Source organism: Schistocerca piceifrons, chromosome 2, assembly GCF_021461385.2.
Source record: "Schistocerca piceifrons isolate TAMUIC-IGC-003096 chromosome 2, iqSchPice1.1, whole genome shotgun sequence".
NCBI classification, from domain to species: Eukaryota; Metazoa; Arthropoda; class Insecta; order Orthoptera; family Acrididae; genus Schistocerca; species Schistocerca piceifrons.
Genome location: NC_060139.1, coordinates 185731090 through 185756022, shown reverse-complemented (window position 1 = coordinate 185756022; position 24933 = coordinate 185731090). Strand labels below are relative to the sequence as shown.

General features: G+C 38.0%; 1 protein-coding gene across 10 annotated transcripts in view; it reads right to left on the bottom strand.

Moving 5' to 3' along the window:
• Nucleotides 1–24933, bottom strand: part of LOC124773262 (protein bric-a-brac 2-like) — a 533990-nt gene that overhangs the window by 333336 nt on the left and 175721 nt on the right. The window contains exon 7 of one of the 10 annotated variants that reach the window (XM_047249397.1): nucleotides 12264–13582. The exons of the other annotated variants lie outside the window; for them this stretch is intronic. Within the exon in view, the coding sequence (XP_047105353.1) occupies nucleotides 13371–13582 (212 nt within the window). The 3' untranslated portion in view covers nucleotides 12264–13370. Of the gene's footprint in view, nucleotides 1–12263; nucleotides 13583–24933 lie in introns of those variants that run through there. 10 annotated transcript variants of the gene reach the window in all.

Sequence of the window (24933 nt, the reverse complement as noted above, 5' to 3'; positions counted from 1 at the left end):
CAGCTATCAACATCCATTGTTGGTTGGTGACATGTATTAATTTAAACAGCACTTTGAGATACGAGCTAGCAGCAACATGGAGGTAGCCAGGAAACGCTAAAAAAAAACATGCCAGAAAATGAAAAATGAGCAGTTTGCTGAAATAATGAAAACGTACAAAACTACTATTGAATCTAAAAAGCACAATGTAATCATGTTAAAAAGGAAAAAGGATGCTTGGGAAAAAGTACACATTGAATACAACGCAGAAGCTTTTACACATAGACCACAAGATCAGCTTAAAGTAATCTGTAAGGACATGAGGAATCGAAAGCAAAGAAAACGAAAGCTAAATGTAATCAAGAACAGTTTCAAACTAGCGGTGGAGTAGGTGAGACGAAGATCGATGATATAAGCCAAATGGTTGTTGATATGACCCCACAAGTTTTTGAGGGTATAGCTGGTGTTAACGACAATGGCTTGTCTGAAAATAATGTGATACTTTCAAGCAACTTCGATGATGATAACTGCTCTGAACATAGCAATGAAACTGCTGAAGGCGGAACTTTATCCCATAGTCATGAACCTCGGCCTGCAGTCTGGTGGAAGCATATCAGATGATGCGTCCAGCAAAAGAGAGAGAGACCATGCAGTTGTAGTGAAGAACCAAGCGTTGTTGAAAACAGCAGACGAGCTTCATTCCTTTAAAATGCATTTAATACAAGAGGAATACAATGCAAAAATGTTTGTTAATAGAAGGACAAAGAGAAAACATAGAAGAAAGCGTAACCTTAAAATGGAAATTATGAAGAAGTTCAAGAACGTAATGGAGCAAACTTCAGGTTCCAGTTCTTCAGCCAATGTGCTCGAGAAATTTGGATTTTTGTGAATGAATAAGAATATATTCATATCAATAAAGCATCTTTTATTTTCTTGATATTTTTTTCAAATGGTCAATGTGTTCTTGTTTCTTGTATGGCATAATATTTTCGTTTATCATTTCATCATCAGTAATAATTTTTGTTAATACACATTCTAATATTTATCTAAGTTTGCAATATTAAAAAAAGTTTTCTTATAGAAATAATCAAAACATTGTACGACTTTGTATACTCAATTCTCAATTAAGAAATACAATGAGAATGTTTATTCCCTAGGGGGTGGAGTGGGGGGGGGGGGGGCAGTAAGGAGAGGGAGAGAGAGAGAGAGAGAGAGAGAGAGAGAGAGAGAGAGAGAGAGAGCATAACTATAAAATTACACATAAATAAATGAGTCACTTTTCGCTGCAGTAGTGACAATCTGGTGGCTTATTTATTCATTTAAAAAGGAAAAGACTTTACACTAATTTTACTAACAAACTAGGTACAATTTTAAGTAATTAAGTTTAATAGACCTTCAGACAGCTTGGCCTGCAGCATCTGATTCTGGCTGAAATGCATATTGTTAAATGTCATTCACCTCCACAACATCAGGGTGAAACACATCTCCAACTTCTATTCCAAAGTTCTGTAGAACTGCAGCAGCCACCAGAACATTCTCTCACTTGTTTGGTTTCAACTGCACTGTTTTAATGAGAATTTGAAAATGTTTCTTCCGAACACCAAAATCTTCATCACAGATGATTTTGTATTGATAGAAAAGAAATTTTGCGATTTCTGTATAGTTCTGCTTGTGCTCCAAAAGGACAAAGTGTGGGTATATTATGTACACAAGCTATGACACCTATGACATTTGGTAATCCACCAGTTGGATACAATTCCATTTTGTTCTTTGATATATTTTCTTGGCTCTGTGGCATGCACACATACAGTGTCTTTAGGGCAATTAAACTGTTTATCACACCGTTGAAAGCTCTTCCAGCAGTAGTACGATGGACATTAAAGAGATCCCCTGCTATGATTTGATAAGTATCTCTGCGAAAGATTCGCAGTCCACTAAGAAGTTGCAGCCTAGGAGGCAAAGCATGGTTCCTATCAGAATTATGCTGCAGTAACGGCTCCAGCATACCAAGCAGCAACTGAAAAAATTCCTTACGAAACCCAGCCGCTGTTTGAAATCACTGTCGCTACACATCACAAATGGGTCTCTTCTCTCCATTAAAACCCTCATTCTTGGGCTGTTCACCTCTTTCTCCATCTCCATATATCCTTCATAGTCCAGGTAATACAAAGAATTCGACACTTAAAACACAGAACTTAAAGATTGCACCTTACTCTCTTACTTTACTCCTACTACTGCCTAGGAGTAAATTTTGACCTTTCCTCTTTAAGTTACTAATGTAGTAGCGTACTCTTCAATGGTGCTCTCCACCAGCAACAGAGTAAATAAATCTATTGCAGAGGTAAATCAAAAATTTTCTCCTGGACTAATTTACTCCTTTAGTTCAGTACTATCGATTGGAAGTCGCTGATTTCCTTCTCTCTTAGTAACTTACTATTTTAGTTTCAATTACTCCCAGTTGGTGCTCGCCACACATAGTGTGCATAAGATAGTGCATAACGTAACAATATTACTATCACCATTCCTAATTAACAAAGTTCTCTATTCGATACCAAAAGAGAGGTGAGACATCATAAAGTTGCCACAAATATAACTAACTGCAGTTGTGGAATATTTTGGAAATAAAAGTAAACTATTTAGCTAGAATCTGCAACTGCAAGATGTACTGCAGTATGCAAAGTGATTTGTCCCGGAACATTTAGACGTAAATCATTGAGCTCTAGTACCAAAATAGCAGTTGGTCTGAACTGCTTCTTTCGTAATTGGACATCTGATATGTAACTTAATATCTTCAACCATCATGTTACTATTCTCATTTACTAATATTTTGTGGTTTAGAATTTTTAAATCTTAAATGATTTTGAGACAATTTTCTCAACAGTCGTTGATGACTTTGGGGAATACTAGCCTTGAAGGTAAATATGTAGCAGATAACAACAGCCTCCCTTACATTCAATATTTTACATTTCAGTTATTTCATATATTTGTATTTTTTCACAACTTCCACCTCGTAGCGTGCAGGATCACATATTTATATTAGAGGCAGCACACATTTTAAAGCCAGAGAAAATCAGTCATAAGTAGGCAGATAAATATTTTGAACTGGCAGCCACTGAAGCAAAAAAGCAAGATGTCCACACGAAGTTAACCTTACTGTGCATGTAATGTGCACCTAGTAGAAATGTGTATACTTCCTTCAACAAATTATGAGATGTGTTTTGTAAGTAATTACCTGAAATAAAAATAAAACAAATAAACTTTTCTTACCAATTTTGTGTTTACATGAAGTTTGTCCTTTAATCTGCTTTTCTACGCAATTCTCACCATTATTAAGGAATTTATCATACTGTACATCCAGCTTTAAAAACCACCCTCATAAAAATCTGACGCCTGGGAATAATTTTTGATAATTTAAACAATCTGTAACAATCACATAACACACACTTCCTGACAACTGAAAAAACCCATCACGTAACATTGAAATCGAAAAACATCTGTTCTCTGTCACTCTTTTATAAGCTTTCTGCACCAAAATGTCAGTAATGACTGGTTTTCAACTTTGTTCCTCACCATGCACATTCATACAGCCATCTTTAAAAGCTCTCACCCACCGCTGTACCATCCCATCACTGTTCTTTCGTTTGTTCAAGAGTCAGGCAGACTATATTAAGTTGTTCTCAACCTTAAGTCTGGTTTCAACACAACATTGCTTGTCAAAATATCCACGGGTGTGCTGCCGGTCTACAGTGTCCAACGGGCACAATATTTCGGCGATCATACATGTCGCCATCATCAGGTGAACTGACGGACATTGCTTAATTACAAATGGCCGTATTGGAGATGGTATGCCCTTATTTTTCTCTGACTTTTAACAATCTTATCCAGCAACTTAAAGGGGCTTCTATAGTATAACATGGGGTCGGAACTGTGGTGCAACTTGGCTTTTTCCTCTTTACCATAATACTGCTAGAAGTCAATGAAGTGATAAGTAAAGGAAAAATCCTAAGATGATCAAAGATAGAGATCTGGACCTTTCAATTTGTAGTCCGACATTTAATTAGCCAGGAAATGAAACTGATGGCCCTCTTAATTCATCACACAAGGCTATTAGGATTGCTACTAATATTCTTTCCTTGGTCACTTAGAGAATTTTATTTCATTTTAATAAATTATTTGTTTTGAAATTTGAAGATCCCATCATCATGAAATGGATGCTTTATCAAACTGTTTAAATTATCGAATGTTACACTCAGGCAGCAGATTTCCATGGGGATGGTTTTCACAGCTAGTTCTACGATATGGTAAATGCCATAACATTGGTGGGAATTACTTAGAAAAGTAGATTAAAGTACAGGCTTTCATGTAAAAATAAACTGCTACAAAAGTCTATTTGTTTTATTATCATTTCAAAATGGTACCTACTTAAAAACAACATATCTTGCAGCTGAAGTCCTGGAAGGGGTCCCAGACCCAAAACTAAAATAATAAAATGTGGGGACATTAATATTAACATAGGTGCTGAGGCTAACATTAGTAAAATCTTCCTAGACATTCTGAACACTTTTGGTATGACACAGGTGGCAAATAGTGCTACTAGGATATCAAAAAGTTCAACATCAATGTTAGACCACGTACTTGCAGATATCAATTACGAAAACTTTAAAGTATTTATAAAGTATATTGGCCTCTCTGGTCATTACTTTTAGATAATAAAGCTAAAGACAAATGTGGTAAAACACACAAAACAGGAGGCCGACAAAAGATCTTCTTGGAACATAAAACATATACTTTTTCCAGGGCACTGGCAAATCACACCTAGGATGCAGGCATGTGGAAAACAATACAGTTTCTAAGTTCTCTAAATTCTGCACATTGCTACTCCAACAGCAGCTGCTACGGAAAATATTCGATAAATTTCTCAAAAATATGTGATAAATTTCTCAGTTCTTTGCAAAAGTGCTACACTAATCTAGAGTTCCTACATTAATATCACAGGTACAAAAAGATTTATGGGAAGATATTGCTTGCTGGGAAAAGAAGTTCAATAATGAAATAATACATATTGCAGAAAGCAAAAGCAAAGTGGTACAGGATGTCATAAAACGAGTAACTGGAAAAGGCAACAACACATGTATAACACAGAAAGTAAAGATGGGGCTATAATAACAGAAAATCTCAGGAATTGGCAAATCTGACGAATGGCTATTTCTCTGGGGCTTTGGAGAACTCACAAAAATTTTTCTTAAACACATGTGGCACCACAATGAATTACACAACAAGCACAATGCTGCTGCTTCCTATAAAAGAGCTTGAAGGCATGAAGACAACAGACAGTACAGAATAATAAGTCAGCAGGCATGTGCATAAACACAGCATATCAGTGTCATCAAACAAACATAACAAAAAAAGAGTCCTTTAATTCAGGTATTTTTCCTGAGTACTTAAAGTATGTACCTTACTAAAAAAAGGTAATGCAGAGAATACAAAAGGCTACGTGCCAGTTTCTCTACTGTCAGCATTCTAAAAAAATTGAATCAATCATGAAAGATAGACCAATGAGTTAGATGAATAAACACAACCTTTTTAACAAAGCACAATTTGGTTTCCGAAGTGGAAGTAGTACAATACTGACTAGCACAGAGTGACAATAATGGTGCTTGAAGCTCTTGACAAGGATTAGTGCGTCACCAGCATATTCTTAGACTGGTCCAAGGCTTTTGACACTGCTGACCATCTACTAAACAAGCCAGAGCACTGCGTGTATTAAGGTCTTACCGAGAAGACAGCATGCAAAAGATAGAGATAGTTCACATGTCTGACAATGATGAATTTTTAATAAAAACAATAGTCAGGCAATAAACATAAACATAAGTGTGCCTCAGAGTAATGCTGTGTGTCCCATTACTTTCTTAATATATCAATGCGTTTCTGACAGCACAAGACATTGAGAAAAAGTTCTCTGGCAGCATTATCATAGTCACTGATAAAACATCAGAACTCCTATTAGAGAAATCAAAAGAAATCCTAAATACATTTAGAATTGAGCATAATGTAATAGACTGTGAACATAAAAAAAAGACAAAGAGCTTGCGCTTCGGCATACCGGGAGAAAACAGCCCTGTCACATAAAGTATAGATGATGAATCTATACGTTGTATAACAAACACAAAGTTTTTTTTGGATGAATATTGATTGCCAATTAACATGGAATGAACACGCAAATATGCTAGCAAAAAGAATACCTTCAGTGTGCCCTGCTCCAAAGGTTATATTATAAGTTTATAACACCAATGTCTTGTCGTGACTTATTATTCTTATAATACATACACTCAGTTCTTATCTATGTGATTCTTTTCTGGGGATCAAATATAGAAAACATGGACATAGTTATCATTCCATTTATAAGGGCTGTAAGAACAATAACTAAGGTAGCAGCCTAGTTCATTGTAAAGAATTATTGTAAAACGCTAAGTATTCTTAATGTACCAAGTAAGTACATCTACCTATCTGACGTAATTAACAGGCAAAATATTAATAAGTATTTCACTTATAGTTCTACACATAATCGTGGGATAAAAGCCTGTATGGACTTACATTTACTACAGAAAAACAAACAAAAAAACTCAAAACAACATTTACTATCATTGAATAGAACTGTACAATAAATTCCCAAGAGGTTTGGAAAACGTAATTAAAATTTACCTGTTTAAAAAGATAGTAAAACATACTTCATAATTAAACAATATTTATAACACTCAGATTAGGGGTTCATAACAAATGGGTACAACTACAAAATCCTGTCACATTACAATACATACATATTCATATTCACAATGTAATGCCTTTACAAGCATATATGTCAAGATTTAGAAAATGTATCTGAATTGTGTGAAAACTGACAACTGACCCTAAATAACAAAAAGTGTGAGGTCACCCACACGAATGTTAAAAGGAATCTGTTAAACATTGGTTACACAATAAATCAGTCTCATCTAAAGGCTGTAGATTCGACTGAATACCTAGAAATTACAATCATGGGCAGAGCACATATAAAATGTTGTGGGGAAGGAAAACCAAAGACTGTGTTTTATTGGCAGAACAGATCTACTTAAGAGACTGCCTACATTACACTTGTCCACCCTCTTTTGGATTATGCTGCAGGGTGTGGGATCCTTACCCGATAAGATTACCAGAATACATTGACAACATTCAAAGAAGAGCAGCACATTATGTATTGTCACGAATTAGGTGAGGGAATGGCACGGACATGATACAGGATTTGGCCTGGACACCATAAAACAAAGGCATTTTTTGCTGCGGTGGAATCTTCTCACAAAATTTCAATCACCAACTCTCTTCTCCGAGTGTGAAAATATTTTATTGATGCCAACCTACATAGGGAGAAACAATCATCATAATAAAATACGAGAGGTCAGAACTTGCATGGACTAATATAGGCGTTCATTTTTTCCACGCACTGTTCAAGAGTGGAATAACAGAGAATTATTGTAAAGGTGGTTCGATGAGCCCCCTGCCATGCACTTAAAAGTGTGATTTGTAGAGTATCCATGTACATGTAGATGTAGCTGTAGATGTACACCTATAATGTGTGACAGTTCTGTCCCATCATTCTCCTGAACTCAACTATCACTCATCTTGCAGGGGGGCGGGGGATGGGGGGTGTACGTTGACGTGGTTTCCATGAAGACGTGCTTCGGTTATAATAGCTTGCTTATGGATCTGGAGTCAGTATACCTGACTGACTGGAGAGAGTGCAAGGGGTATAGCAGGTTACCAGTGTAACTTGAGTATGAGCAAATGAACACTGTACAATCATGAAGTTTCAGTTCCAAGGCCTTACAGTCCAGAATGGGTATGCCAATCAGGCAAAATCGCTGTTTGATGCAATCATCCCACACATACACCAGGTTGAAGACATAGTTTGGTAAAACACTGTGTCCTGGTGCATAAAGTCTGTAGCTGCCTGCTGCACATCCTCGTCCAACAGGAATCATCAACCCTTTAAGGCCTTTTTTAAGGTACCGTAGGAGTGATAATTGCGTGAGATCAGGGCTATAGGATGAGTGCTCGAGTGTCTTCTACTTGAGTTTACGTAACTCCTGCAATATGTTCCAAATTGACTGGCATTTTGTATTAAATTGTGACGAGCACTAACTTTGTGCACTATTCCACAATGGTGGTTTTGGACAGACATGTTGTCCCATACCCACTCCATAGTTCACGTTTCTGCATTTACTGCATGCACGTCAAAAAGACACAAATGTCACAATATTCTCTTGTCCGTATGTTGGTGCTTATATACCTGCACTGGAGTAATGCTATGTTGCATATATGCTACAGCAACACCCTCAAATGGAAACTTTTTGAGCACCCCTTATACAATAGGGATCAACCGAACGAGGCAGTGCAGTTGTTACACACAGTCCTCATACCCAGGAGGGTGGAGTTGGCGCTTTTTGCCCACTGTGATTTAAGTTTTCCTAAATCATTTAAGGAAAATGCTGGGATGATTCCCACAGCAAGGCCATGGCTGAGCACCTGCCCTGTACTACCCTTGTGAAAACTCACTTGCGTGTCCTATGTGTATGTATATTTTGAGGCATATATTTTCGTTGTACTGTGATGACAAATCCTGTAACATTGTGGGGTGATTCCTGGAGGAATAAATAAATAAGTAAATGTAGCAAGTTTTTAAAATTCAAGTTTTTGTTTATTCCACTCAAAGCAAGAATAACTATCAACTACAAAGACAATATAAAAAACATAGATGATGGCAATAATACCAGAAATATGTTAAAATCTTGTGGCCCAAAAACAAGTGACATTATCATTCAAGTAAGCAGATACAGAAACTTACATTACGGAATTTAAACAGTGAAGTTACTTAATCTATTGTTGTGAAATTGTGAAAGGCATCGCACGAGGTTCAATGATAGCCCGCTTAATTTTCTTTGTGAACAACCATCCATTTAATTTTGAACATTAGTCAGACATTTTTACAAATCTACAAAAAGCAGCATCAAAACAGAAAATTACAAGTAATACTTCTGTAAAACGTTATTAACTGGTTTTCTGGTAATAAGCTTCCTCTGAATTTGAAAAAAGTGAGAGCGACAGGGGACAGGGTGGGGGCGGGGGCGGGGGGGGGGGGGGGGGGGGAGGAGGAGGAAACAACTGGTGCTTGGCCACGAGAAATCCTGGCAATAACATTTGAGTTTTGCACAATGCTGATTAACTGGGTACTGAGCAATAACTAAGATCTTATATACTAACAAGGGGAGGCCGCCAATTGTGAAATTCAGATTCGATTCATACTGCGCATAATAAAAGCTCATGGCCAGAGGTGTAATGTGGCAAAGCACCAAGATGCACTTCTCAGCCATTGTCGAGAAAATAATTAAAAGAAACCGTTGCGCTGAAATACTCTCTACGATTAATAGTTTTCTACAGCGTCGTGGCGCAGCGGTAAGCGCTCGGGTTCGTAATCCGAAGGTCGCCGGATCGAATCTCGCGCCATGCAATTTTTTTTATTGTTAGTTTTTTGTAATTCAAATATATACAAACTATTAATGAATTGGTTATGCATGTTGGTGAAGGCGGCTCGCCCTCCAATTGTACCGCCTCCATTTTTCCGTTTTTTTAACAGGGTGTACCAAAACTCTCCCGTCCGAACTGATTTTCGACGATGTTATAAGTTGCGCTAGGGACCGCATCTACCTTCTTTCGAAGTTAGCAGGCAACTACGCTGTTATGCGGCGGAACGTTTCGGCCCATTCAACATCTGTCCTTCAAGTGCAACGAGCGAGTAACGGCCACAGCGAATTTGTGTTCGTGGGGTCTCATTTCTAATTCGAACGTTTGACTTACGTTATACGTATTCGTTTCGGAATATCGTTTCTACGTCTTCCGTTAACTATATGTGGTTAACATTATGAAGACAATTAATAACATTTGTGAAATACAACTTTGTTTGCAGAAAACATAATGATGTTCGAAGTCGCCAGTTTTTCCACGACAAACGACTTTCAACAATTTCTTATATGCATAATTGTTGCAACTGATTGCCAGGGAAAATATATATATATATATATATATATATATATATATATATATATATATATCTGAATTACAAAAAACGAATACTAAAAAAAAAGTTGCATGGTGCGAGATTCGATCCAGCGACCTGCGGATTACAAACCCGAGCGCTGCACCACGACGCTGTGGAAAATTATTAATCGTTGAGAGTATTTCACCGCAACTGTTTCTTTTAACTGTCGATTTTCTCGACAACGGCTGAGAAGTGCATCTTGGTGCTTTGCCACATTACACATCTGGCCATGAGCTTTTATTATGCGCAGTATGAATCAAATCTGAATTTCACAATTGGCGGCCTCCCCTTGTAAGAGATCAGCAGCACGTATTTAGCAAACTTCAGATGGCTGCAGAATTAAGTTAAGAGAGGCATGAATAAATTCCACAATTATGTCACCAGACTAGTACATTCTCTCAAGAACAGTCTTATACAATTAAATTTCACTGGTGTCACAATGACTTATACATATGTAAACAAAAATATAGAAAACACACACACACGCACGCACGCACGCACGCACCTGCTATAACTGGCTGAGAAGACACAACACCACTTCAAAAAAGAAAGTGTTAACTATTTTTGTCTTTTGTTGTGCAGTTTGAAATTTCAGCTAGTTATTGAAAATTCTGTTCCTCATTCACAGTTATTTCCTTCTTACCCTGTACAGTGTCACATTACCATAAATGTCTTTTAAGTTACTGATTTGTAATACTCTGGAAGGCACCTTGTTATTTTGAATTCATCCCTTAACTGTAAAACATAATGACTGCATTGAGTTAATCACAGTAAGTACAGCAAACTCACGAAGAGTTACAGATTGGCAGTTTCCTTATAAGTCAGTATAAAAGCAACTGCATAGTTTTCTGCGCTGGTATGAGGTTTTTCTTAATTATATCAAAAACAGCACATTTGAGGTAAGGTGGACCATTTTCAACACTGAATATCACTTTGCATCTCACTACACAAGATGCTTACATGATGAGGCACCTTTATAAGTGCTAAGTGACGAAAAACAAACCAGAGGTAGGAATCTCTTAATTGCAAAAGGCCTCTCTCCCCTCCTCTTTCTTATACCACTTGACATCAATCAATCTTAAGTTTAACATGGTAAGATACTGCATCATCGGTTTACCATGCACTTGATAGGTATGTACCCAGTAGAACAGTTCATAATGGGAGGGAACCTCCATGGTATAAAATCACTGTAAAGGGACTTCTAAAGGAACAGAGATTACTGCATAATAGGTGTAAAACAAAGTGTAGGGCTATAGATAGAGAGATGCTGAATGAAACACGTTTGGCTGTCAAGAGAGCAATGCATGATGCCTTCAATGACTATCATAGCAGAACATGGTCAAGTGATCTTTCACAGAACCCAAAGAAATTCTGCTTGTATGTCAAGGCTGTTAGTAATATCAAAGTTAGTGTCCAGTCCCTAAAGAATAGGAAAGGAACTGAAATTGAGGGCAGCAAATCAAAAGCTGAAATGCTTAACTTTGTTTTCAAATGTCCCTTTACAAAGGAGAATTGCCCCTTTAATTGTCATACCAGTGAAATAAATGAATGAAATCAGTAGTAGTGCCAGTGGGATTGAGAAACAGTTGAAATCATCAAAACTGAAAAAAGCTCCACGGCCGATGGAATCCCTATCACATTCTATACTTAATTTTCAGCTGAGTTAGTCCCTCTTCTAACTATAACCTATCATAGATCCCTCACACAAAAAACGATGCCCAGTTCTTGAAAAAAGCACAGGACACACCCCTCTACAAGAAGGATGGTAGAAGTGATCCACAAAACTGCCATCCAATATTCTTGACATGATTTCATGTAGAGTCTTAGAACATATTCTGAGCTCAGACACAATGAGGTGTCTTGAACAGAATGACCTCCTCAATGCCAGTCATCATAGATTTCGAAAACGTCAATCATGTGAAATCCAACTCACACTTTTCTCACATGACAAAGCTTTGGATCAAGGGAATCAGGTAGATACAGTATTTCTTGATTTACGAAACGCATTTGACTCAATACAACTACGCTTATTGTCAAAAGTGTGATCATAAGGGGCATCAAGTGAAATTTGTGCCTGGACTGAGGGCTTTTTGGTAGGAAGGATGCACCACGTTATTTTGGATGGAGAGTCACCGTCAGATGTAGAAGTAACTTCAAGTGTGCCCCTGGAAAATGTGTTGGGACCCCAGCTGTTCATGTTGTATATTAATGATCTTGCAGACAATATTAATAGTAACATCAGGTATCAGGTTTTTTCAGATGACACAGTTACCTGTAATGAAGTACTACTGAAAGACGCTACATAAATATTCAGTCTGATCTTGATAAGATTTCAAAGTAGTGCAAAGATTGGCAACTTGTTTCACATGTTCAGAAATGTAAAATTGCGCACTTCACAAAATGAGAAAAAACCTATGACTATAATATCAATGAGTCACTGTTGGAACTGGCCAATTCATACAAATACCTGGGTGTACCACTTTGTACGGATACGAAATGTAATGATCACTTACGTTCAGTCATGAGTGAGGCAGGTGGTAGACTTCAGTTTATTGGTAGAATAGCCAGGAAGTGAACTCACTCTACAAAGGAGATAGCTTACAAATCACTCATGTGACCGGTTCCAGAATACTGCTGAGGTATGAGGGACCCATACCAAACAGGACTAGCAGGGGATATTGAAAGTATACAGTATTTTCGTAAACTGTTTTAACCCAATGCCGAGAAAATTCCTTTCCAGGAAGTCCCTAACCTGACATTATGCTCCGTCTCTAATGTTTTCATTGTTGACATGACATTAAATCTTAATCTTCCTTTCTTCTTATCAATTTTGTTGCAATATATTACCTAATAGATGGATAATTTTGAAATTGTGAACCACATTTTGTCCAGTCTTGTATGCAAGGATGTCTTCATTAAGCCAGAAAAATAAATTCTTTGTTTAAATAATCCAGTATTCTACTGATTGAATTATTAAAGGCAGTCAAAAGAAAAGGTCATTTTCAAACCATATAGATCTTACTACATATAGATATATGTTCTAATTCCTTCGTGGGAATCGCAAAAACATGATTGTGATTATATTTTACTACCACAAGAACAAGGGATTCTGTGAAATGTGCCATAAAATTCCAGTCAACAGCTGGCTTGTAGCTAAAGCTTCCACACTCTCTTTAAAAAAATAAATATGGATAAAAATGTAGCTTCATATTTCTGTTTTTCAAGGTCACAAAATGAGAAATTACAGCAGTATATATTGCTTTCATGCCAGGTGCACTCTTGCCATGTGACACCTCATAGCATACATGCGATTGAAAACACGCATGCACACTGGACACACGGTTCTTCCCTGGTGCCATAACCTGTGCTGACGCAGTGAATTTTCGTGCACGAACAGTTTCCCACATTCGTGGCAGCGGTGATGTGGCTGAAGTGCCCTGACCCCTGACAGGGATGTCTCCCACGTGGTCTGGTCTGAGAAACAGAGAGAAAGAAAAGAACAGTTTCGAGACCATCTCCAGACTTCACGAGACCACAGAAGCAGTACAGGTCAAAGACTTCCGTGTGTCATCGCAATGCAATTAACACAAAATGTGTTTTTTGAATGATGTTTATAAACTACATGTTACAGACACAAAGGAAGCACCTACTTACCACCTGACAAAGCTGGAATAACTGGAACAGAGGCAACAAAAATATGAAATGGCAAAAGACATGAAACAGTAAAAACAGTGAACCTACCCTATTCCTACAATTTGTCCTATCTGCCTTGCCAGTCTTAGCCTGGGTTGTTCAACAGCTTTTCAGCTCCACCATCCACAGAAGGAAATGACATTTCCAAAAACTATGAGATCTATTGTCTTTTAATATTTCACGTTTTCATAGGCCCCAGCCACATCCCAGATTGGTAACTAGTAGAGAGATGCCTATTATCTTAATACAGATTATAGCCTTCATTGTTTATTTTATGGTGGGAATAATAATTGCATAAAAGAGTGGTACCTTGAAAGCCAGAGAAATTTTCTGTACTGTGAAGTATATGTGTGCCACTCAACAATTAGTTAGAGGATACCTTTTTTCATTTTTGTTTCTTACAAATGATCAATATAAAGGACTGTTCTCAGGTTTGTTGAAATTAAACTCTGAATATGAAGTTGAAAGCTGCACCTACAAACCCATTACAGATAAAGAAGCAATAATTAAATAATAACTGCTACAGCAGTAACCATTACAATAAGGTAAAAAAAAGTCAGACAGATCAAATTTCAAGTTTTCAAAGGTTGAAGTTCCGCTGATGGAAGTTACCAACAAAGGAAAATGATTTCGTGCAGAAACAAGTACTGAATTGACTAAGAATTACGAGATACACAGAATACACGAAAAGAAAATAACAATGCAATACAAGAGCCAGAATTCAAACACCCAGTCCCAATGCTATGATTCAAACACCTAGCCCTAATGCTACCAAACTGATACTGCAGTATTAATGGGATATGCTCATTAAAGTTTCATTATTATTCAAACTTATTTTTAGTACAGAAAAAAGCTATTCCTGCAAACAAAGAAGGGTGTATGTGATGACTATTGGGACAAAACACAGCATACCCACAGAAAAGCATGCACAACTTATTACCATCTATTAGACTATGAGAAACACAGTACAAGGAACATGGGAGCATCAAACTGACAACTCGTTCAGATAGCTGATGGTAGTGCAATGACAACAGAACATGTGGCGACGAGACAGCCTCAGGACAACACTGCCAATAAGAGTAGGCATGTGGCCTTCCTGAAGAACTACACTCTGAGAATATCACAACATTGTTCAACTAGCTCTGACAAATGGATGCCAACAGCTGAAATCAGGGCAACCATGAAAGTCTGGAACATGTTATGGAAGCTGGGTTCAGATCCTGAATGTGTGGTTTACTGCTGCACCATACCACAAGCAATTTTTTATATAGACACACACACAGGGTGGTCAGAAAATGTCTGAAACGCTTGTCGTGATGTTGTAGGGCAGATTGTACTTAGACATAAATGTTAAGAAAAAAATGCAATACATTGCACCCTTTCCGAGTTATTTAGCATTGAAGTTAGTCAATAAGGTCGTTGTGTGCACGAATTCAAGTTTCTGCTAACCAAACAAAGCACTCATTAGGTAACACTGCCCCTGGCAGGCCGCTTGAATGTGAGCACGCGACGCTCCGATTGGCTACATTCAGTGCTTAATAACTCGGAAACGGTGCAACGTATCTAATTTTTTCTTAACATTTATGTCACGGTGCAACCTGCCCTGCAACACCCCTTATGTGCGTTTCAGACATTTTCCGACAAACAAAGATGATGTGAGTTACCAAATGAAAGCGCTGGCAGGTCGAAAGACACACAAACATACACACAAAATTCAAGCTTTCGCAACAAACTGTTGCCTCATCAGGAAAGAGGGAAGGAGAGGGAAAGACGAAAGGATGTGGGTTTTAAGGGAGAGGGTAAGGAGTCATTCCAATCCCGGGAACGGAAAGACTTGCCTTAGGGGGAAAAAAGGACGGGTATACACTCGCACGCACACACACACACACACACACACACACACACACACACACACATATACAAATGGTGTCTGTATATGTGTGGATGGATATGTGTGTGTGTGCGTGTGTATACCCGTCCTTTTTTCCCCCTAAGATAAGTCTTTCCGCTCCCGGGATTGGAATGACTCCTTACCCTCTCCCTTAAAACCCACATCCTTTCGTCTTTCCCTCTCCTTCCCTCTTTCCTGATGAGGCAACAGTTTGTTGCGAAAGCTTGAATTTTGTGTGTATGTTTGTGTGTCTTTCGACCTGCCAGCGCTTTCGTTTGGTAAGTCACATCATCTTTGTTTTTTGATAAATTTTTCCCACATGGAATGTTTCCCTCTCTCTCTCTCTCTCTCTCTCTCTCTCTCTCTCTATATATATATATATATATATAGATATATATGTGTGTGTGTGTGTGTAGGGGAAGGTGGGGAGGGGTGTTGCACGATAGTTCATAATCCTCGTTACATCGTAGGTGCTCCTTTAAGTGACTGGGTAAGTCCGTTCAAAAGCCAGAGAAAGGTGAGGGCATGCTATCTCTAGTACCAGCATGCCTAGTAGAGCACTGTGGCACTTAATCAACCTTCAAGCTGATGACAACTTTACCTACTTTTATGGGAATCTGTTCATTTGGCACTCTCTTCTTCCAAAAATCTATTTTATCCATTATGTTGTTACTCATGTTGTCTCTACCCATAATGTTTGTTCAAATCCAGAAAGGTGCCCAAAATAATTTTCTGTATTATCTACAACTCATCTTGCAGTAAGGAAATTCTTACTTACCCGTTACTCTTTTTCCATATTTTGTAACTCATAAAAAATAGAGTTTCTTTTTCTCTTGTCACTATTATTAATTTTCTTCAGCTATCTGTCCCCCCTCCACCACACCCCTCCCTCCTGACCTTCTGTCAAGCTACAGGTCAATGTCTTCTCATGTTTCAATTACAGTACAGCTTCCCATTAACAAAGTTTATTGGAGTAAAAGTAGAAACTCTACTGAAAACCAACAGGCCACAGTTCACACACAGGTCCACCCACAACATGGGGAGCATATTAAAACCAACAGACAGAAAGTGACTACCACTTCAATTCTTACTTTAACAGATTGTAAAGAAAGTACAGGCAACACAGTTGGTAGGTAATAATGTGTTTGCAAGGAGTATACTACTAAAGTAGATGAGTATTATAGACAACACCACAGACAAGTTTCGAGTACCAAGAGAAAGTCATTAATGTGAGCAGCTACAATGTGAGGAAAATGTTAAAGTAAATAAGATTTACAAGTTGCTCTGGTTGATGTTCACAAAATGGGAACAATTATTGATAAAACTCAATTCTGACTCCTAGCAAAAATGAATGGCCTTATGCCCAGAAAATACGAAAGAAAAGGCGAGAGAAGAACAGTAAGGCAGCTACATCCAAACACTTTTGCTGAACATATGAAAGAACTCAAATATGTGTTCAACAGCCATCTTCCACCCACAGAGTTCTGAAATACTTCTTATATCGCTCACTCATGCTACTGTAGCACAGCTCAGTCTTGACAGCAACATGTCTGTGCCTGTTGGTCTTCTACTGGAAGAGCTGCAGTTGTAATTCTCACACAAATAATTAAATGAGGACTATAAATGAGTTACTGTAATAATGGGATATCCTAGGTGAAATACAACAAAACTCTCTCCCTCCCAAAGTAGTGGCTGTTTTATGTGGTGCTGGTGATACCAAACAGGTCAGACAAAGAGGGGGCACGAAACACGGGATAGAAAGACTGTTTAAGAAGTAATCAGTAGATGTGTGTTAATTCTCTTAGCCCTCATGTTACTATCTTCCACCTCCTAGAAGAAGCCTTTCAATCAGCCAGCAACTGTAAACACATGCTGTTGTCAGAGTATCATTTTGTCCAAGCAACATTACAAAGAAATGACTACTACTGAACAAATGTCTATCACTAATAAGGTTTATGTGGCAATAGTGTGCTTGGTTCACATAGCTACCACCTCAGGGTCACCACAAGTTTCCCCAAGTGATATTTTCCTGATTTCCAGACATGTTTTAGCATTTTCCCCTAACAAATTTTGCAAGGATGACTAAACACATAAGTTGACAAAAAAAGTAGGGACTTCTGTATTTACAAATGGGTGAGCAAAATTCTTAAGTACTAACATCTTATGTAACGAACTGCATTTAGATGGAGAAAGCAAGCCAAACTGCATGTGTGTTTCATTAAGACCACTGATGTTATTTTATTTCAATAAAACGAAATACATTTGGTGACAAAAATGAGCATTTCCTTGGAATCGCAAGACAGATTTAAAATACCTTCACTGATTTCAGAAATGACCTCAGAGAAAAGTAGGTCTCTTGGAAGAAATGTTTAAGGCGGGAAAGAGTTGTGTAAACCAACACTTTAGGTGACCACCAATAAAATTTTGGTTCTACTAACCGTTATTGGCAGTTATCACTCACTGTGTTATGTTTATTATTTTAGTGGTATTGTGTGTCCTTCCGATTAGCTGAATGGTAATGTGTTTTCCTACCATGCAGCGGGTCCGGGTTTGATTTCTGGCTGGGTTGGAGATTTTCTCTGCTCATGGACTGGGTGCTGTGTTGCCAAAATGTGCTAGAATAAATAAAATGCCACGGGCAGATCGGTAAGATTAGATACGACAGCAGGGCCTACACATTAGTGGGAAATGATAGGCTTCAGATTGGCAGGCCCGATCCATTAGAGATACCCACAGAAATGACCTGGGGTTTTGGTCCGTCATGGAAGCCCCTCGTGTGGCCAGCTAAATCATGAGTCAGAGACAGCATGTTGATGAAATGAGACTGCGGTGATCAATCTATGCAACAGATAATTTGTGCAAATATTCTGAGAATCAATATTGATGAGAGTAGGTAGCAACTCTCCGTGGAGATGATTGCTGAGCCCCAGACAGGCACGTAGAAAAGACAATCACACTCTCACAACTAAATTTTCAGTCACAATAAGAGAACACATACTTTCACATAATCAGTCAGGCCCAACTCATGCACACATGACCGCCAACTCTGGTCGCTGTGCGTATAGTCTTTGAGAATCAGATCCAAACATACAACTCTTCACGCCTCCCTGTTTCTCGTCGGAAGTTGCTAGGCAAATGGCAAGAAGTGGTGGCAGCCCTGACTGCAAACGGAGGGGAGTGGTAGGAAGGGGAGAAGCAGTAGGAATGAGGGATTAGGGAAGCAGCGCACATAATCAGCTGTGTCCAGCCAATGACGACGCATGACACCTCAGTAAACAAACCATTTCACCTACTGAGGCAAATGGAAAATTTTCAGTGTTTTTTTTCCCCCTGACACGTTTGAAATACCCTGATTTCCAGAATTTGTGGCAACCCTGCACTTGCACAGTTCACTCAGTGTTAAACAACTGAGCTCTTGCTGATACTTTACTACGGTAATGTAGGATCTTAAAGAACAAACAGCAGGTGCCGAGGCAAATATGCTATGTGGTCAAAAATTATTGCTTACAATATCTTTCATTGATGTCGTTCATTCACGTTATATTTTTGCAAAAATTCTTTATTTTTGATAAACCTACTTACAAAATTATAAAATCTGCTAAATTCAAATAGAAAAATCTCCAAAAAGGTAGTTTTGTGGGGGTTGGGAAGGACAGAGCTGTGCTGCTTTGGCTGTTCTGCTTGGCTGCAGGAACTCTTCAATGCAGGACTGTTCCCAAACCAATATGATTAAACTTTTTGTGTGGCAGACTACTGAGGCATGAGTGTACAATACAGAAATGATGGTTTATAGATACACAAAACATCTTATGTGAAAAATGTGGGTAACTGTGGAAATAAAAGTTTAATGACATTGTTTCATTGTGAATAGAAACACAAAGAAGATACACATACAGCAATCAATGTCAAGGCAGATGACACAGGTCATTGAAAAGAAGCAGGTCGAGCCAAGTCAAGTCATCAAATTTTAAGGAAGACATGTTATAGTTATAGCTCACCCTAAATCCGTACGGCAAATTCCTTACACATCAATATCAATGTCAATCAGAATAGTGTCTGTCTTTAAAAATGGAAATCATATTGCTTCTCATGCTATCAGTAACATTTGCATGGCTGACCCCCCACCCACACACACACACCAAAAAAAAAAAAAAAGTGAAGTGAGGTTGTACAATGGTTAAAGTGCTTACTCCTATTGAGGAGAAGTGGGTTCAAATTCTTATTCTGCCATTCAGATTTTGAAAAGAACAAAAGATGATTTCTTTGTTCATCCCTGTCCAATTCAACTTAGAATGAGGACTGGGTTTTAACATCCCATTGACTGCGAGGTCAGTACAGATTGAATACAAGCTCAAAATGGATCAGGATGAGGGTGGAAGCTGAGCATACTATAAAGCTAACGAATGAGAGCTGGGAGATACTTCCTTCACACAGTCTTAAATGCCATGCATGAGCTACAGCAGTGGATATCTTGGTTGCTAAAAAAAAATTTTGTTGATCTCAGTTCTGCAGTCTCTTTCCTGGTATTATTACTGCTTCTGGGGTCTGCATATGTTTGGCTCTAGACCATCCTATCATATTCAACAGAAAGAGGAGACCCTTATGTGGCAAATTAGATAAAGAACTAAGGAAAAGGCTTGGCAAATGTTTTGTCTCGAGTGCGGCACTATATGGGGCAGAAGCATGGACGCTGAGACGAGAGGATGAAAAAAGGTTAGAAGCATTTGAGATGCGGATGTGGAGGAGAATGGAGAGAATAAGCTGGATGGAAAGAGCGAGTAATGAAAGAGTATTGGAAAGGGTTGGTGAGAGAAGATGTCTGCTGAAGGTTGTAAGAGAAAGGAAAAAGAACTGGTTGGGACATTCATTGAGAAGGGAGTGCTTGCTAGCAGATGCTTTGGAAGGATTGATTTGTGGGTGAAGACTGAGAGGAAGAAGGAGATACAAGACGATAGACAACATAAAGAGAAGAGGAAATTATGCAGACCTGAAGAGCATGGCAGAAGACCGGACAGCCTGGAGAAATACCATGTGAAAACCTGCCTTTTGGCACAACACTCATGATGATGATGATGATGATGATACCATCCTAGACATTGAAATTACTATTGTTCGTTACACTACACTAGCAAAGAACATTACAAAATACTGGATGTCTGAGGGAGCAAATTCCACAAAACTGACAGAGTATCATGTTAATAATAATGTTGATACTGTTTCAAACACGTTATGAGTTTCAGAAGGCTGCTCTCACACTATATCCCCTTGTAGGGTGTTACAAGATTCAGGATGTTGCAGTTCAGCATGAGTTCAAGTCACAAATATACATATTGGCAATTCGAAACATTCAAAGATTGGGTAACATCTTGAATTTTAGTTGACACTACTGCTGAATGATAATTATCTTATTGCAAAACTATGGTTACATCATCAAATGTTAAAAATAACGGTTTTGGGGACTACAGACAAATGATAAATCTACGATCTATAACACTGATTCTTCATAAAACAATGGCTACCTTATGCTTTGGATTGCTCATAGGAGCAAGTTGATGAGCATGAATTAGTGTCATCCATTAGACATGTCATCAATTACAACTAGAAACCACTATTTCTTTTTCTTCTTTTAATAAGTAAGCAAATCTGTTTGTACTCAAAGACAATTAACAATCTATCCAAACTGTTTGTGTGTATCTGTAGCACATTCAAAGAAAGAGGAGGAAGAAAGGAAAACAGAAAATTATTTGCACTGATGAAGAATAAAAGTTTGGTACTAAAACTATTATTATTGCCACTGTTTATAACAGAACTGATGTAGCAAGATGAAGACCACATGCTATTTGTAGATATTAACATAAGATTCATATCAACAATTTAGGAAAACACTAAAAGCATAAAATCATCATATTATTGCAGGAAACATTCCAAGTCCCACACAGAATTAAGTGCAGCAATGTACTGCCACCAGGTGACGTGTTAAATACAGAAAATGCTATATATGCTTTCAATGGTCAAATATTAAATGCTCTGAATATCCGAACATCATCCCATGGGATTTTTTGTGACCTTTCAGAGGCTGTTGACTGTGTGAATCATGAAATTCTTCTGGATAAGCTTAAGTATTGCGGTATGAGTAAGTCAGTGCACAAATGGTTTAATTCATATTTAACTGGAAGAATGTAGAAGGTCAAAATGAACAGCACAGGTAGTCTGCAAAAATCAGCCAAGTCCTATAACCAAGAAGATATCAAGAACAGTGTCCCAAAGAGTACAGTCTTGGGTCCCTTATTGTTCTTAATACACATTAATGACTCGCCACTCTACGTTCATGAAGGTGCAAAGCTAGTTCCTTCTGCTGATGATACATGTATCACTCAATAAACAAGAATTAGCTGAGGTAACTGTAAATAGTGTTATTTTATAAATTTATTAACTGGTTCTCTGCAAATGGACTTTCACTAAATTTTGAGGAAACATAGTATATACAGTTCTGTACAGTAAACAGATTAATCTCCTCCTTAGCCCCACCATCCAGTAGCGTCTCCCATCATGTGCTGCTGTTCGCAGTGTGGCCTCAGCAACCAGAGACTGCAGTCATCTGAATGTGAGATGCGTTTGTGTGTTTATCTGTGTGTTCTATCTGCGATGAGGGCCTTGTTGGCTAAAAGCTCAATTTTCTGACAGTCTTTTTGTTGTGCCTATCTGCAAATCAGCATCTCTGCTACATAGTGAGTAGCAACTATTCTTTTCATAATATATCACATGTATGGTGGCAGAGAAACAGTAAAAAGACTAGTAAGGATTACGCATATCTGCATAATAGTTGATTTTATAATTTTTTTCTCTATCTGACCACGATGCCACATATTCAAAACATCATCAGTTTGAAATATACTGTAAAGGAACCTCTCCAGACCAATAATTACCAGCTTCTTTTATTGACCCAGTTAGGTGTACCCATTCTTAAAAAGATTTTTCTTGAGAAATTCCAGTCAACCTTCACTGACAACATCACACAAAATAAAGTTCTTCTAATAGCTACTAATATCATCCATAAAGAATACGAAAAACTGCAATACTCTATAACCAGGTAAAGTAACTGTCCCAACAGACAATATTCTGAAGTTTGCATATTCAGAATATCAATACAGGATGCAGAAATCTGCTCAGCTGCATACAAAAATTACTCCTCTTTCCAGCTCAGCTGAAAAGAGTATAATGGAGACAACTATGCACAACCCATATCATGGTGAGTAGTATGGTGAAGGAGGTAGGCTGCATTTGACTAGCGTAATGTTACCGACACGAAGAATAGAACTGATGTGACTTCTGCAGTCATCTGAATGTAAGATGCGTTTGTGTGTTTATCTGTGTGTTCTATCTGCGATGAGGGCCTTGTTGGCTAAAAGCTCAATTTTCTGACAGTCTTTTTGTTGTGCCTATCTGCAAATCAGCATCTCTGCTACATAGTGAGTAGCAATTATTCTTTTCATAATATATCACACGTGTGGTGGCAGAGAAACAGTAAAAAGACTAGTAAGGATTACGCATATCTGCATAATAGTTGATTTTATAATTTTTTTCTCTATCTGACCACGATGCCACATATTCAAAACATCATCAGTTTGAAATATACTGTAAAGGAACCTCTCCAGACTAATAATTACCAGCTTCTTTTATTGACCCAGTTAGGTGTACCCATTCAGAATGTCGACGGGATCCGGCTGCATACCCGGAAATTATTAGAAGAAAAAATAGAACTGATATTTTGTTTTCCTTACACTAATGATTACTACTAAAAAAAGCTCATGAATGCTTAAGTGTTTCATGTAATGGAAGCTGAAAATGCTTTTATAAATTGTTATACATGTGTAATGTAATATATTTGCTATTATGTTAGTATCAGTTCACACAAAAATAAAAAATAGAACAGTCCAGAAATAAGGTCCACAGCATTTGACTGCAAGGAACGGTCACTGCTTATGTGTCACACTATTTTCACAATATTTCCTAATTTGCTCCCATTGAGGACTGTGGAGGCAGAAAACAAAGGAAATATCTTTAGGTACAATACAGACCCAAGGTGAAGCACATAACCCTTTACTTTATAAAAGATAAGAAATTAAAAGGCATAACAACAACTTTTCTAAGCATCTCTAGGCAGTGTTTGCTATTCTTCCCTACAGGACACAGCTGAGAAGTACAATTTAAACTGTTTTAATCTCACACAAGAGAATCTTTGTGATTTTTATAATTTTTTATACCTTGTCAGACTATAGAACCTAAACTGTAATTCTGAACATAGAGTAAATTGTTGGAGCATACTGCTTTGCTACTGTATACACTAGAATTAGGTAACCATACATTTGCTCTACATATCACATGTGATTGTCCAGTCTACGATTTTTTTATTCTTTGTATTAAGCCAGCTAAACAAAAAATAGTTTTAGTGAAATAAAAGGTGCCTTACTGTGTATTCACATTAAACTAAATCTTAAATGGCACGAAATTCATACCCTTTCACTCTCATCAGCAGTAAAACAGGATAGTATTAAATCCTCTATACTGATTAAATAAAAGTTCTAAGTACTATAAAGTTCTCAGGATGAACATCATGTATTAAATATGGACAGTTTGGCAACATACTGCGTAAATTTAGAAATACTTTCTCTTCTTAAAGAGTAAGTACCTTCCACACAGATATTAATAACCCAAAAACATGAATTCAAAAGCTGTTATACCAAAATATAATTTGAAGTTAAGCTTCTTGGTGACTAATAAAATAACTGATGATAGCATAAGTCGAATACACCAAATTTCAATTGGTATCTGACATTTCTATTCATGTGTATGTATATTAAACCGGGGACCTAGAAACGATGGAGAGGCTTTGTCCCGCCATAGCACTCAGTGGTTCACAACACAACAGGCCACAGCAGTCCACCCACCCCACACCGCCGAACCCAGGGTTATTGTGCGGTTCGGACCCCAGTGGAGACAACAACAACACGCCCCCCCCCCCCCCCCCCCCCGGAACGTTTCATACCAGATGAGTACAGCCCCAGATATTTGCGTAATAGAATAATTATGGTGTATGTGTATGTGGAGACAGTGTTGGCATAGCAATTGCCAACATAGTTTAACTAAGGCAGAACACGGGGAACAAGTCCACATATGCCGAGATAGATGGAAAACTGCCTTAAAAACCATCCACAGGCTGACCGGCACACCGGACCTCGAC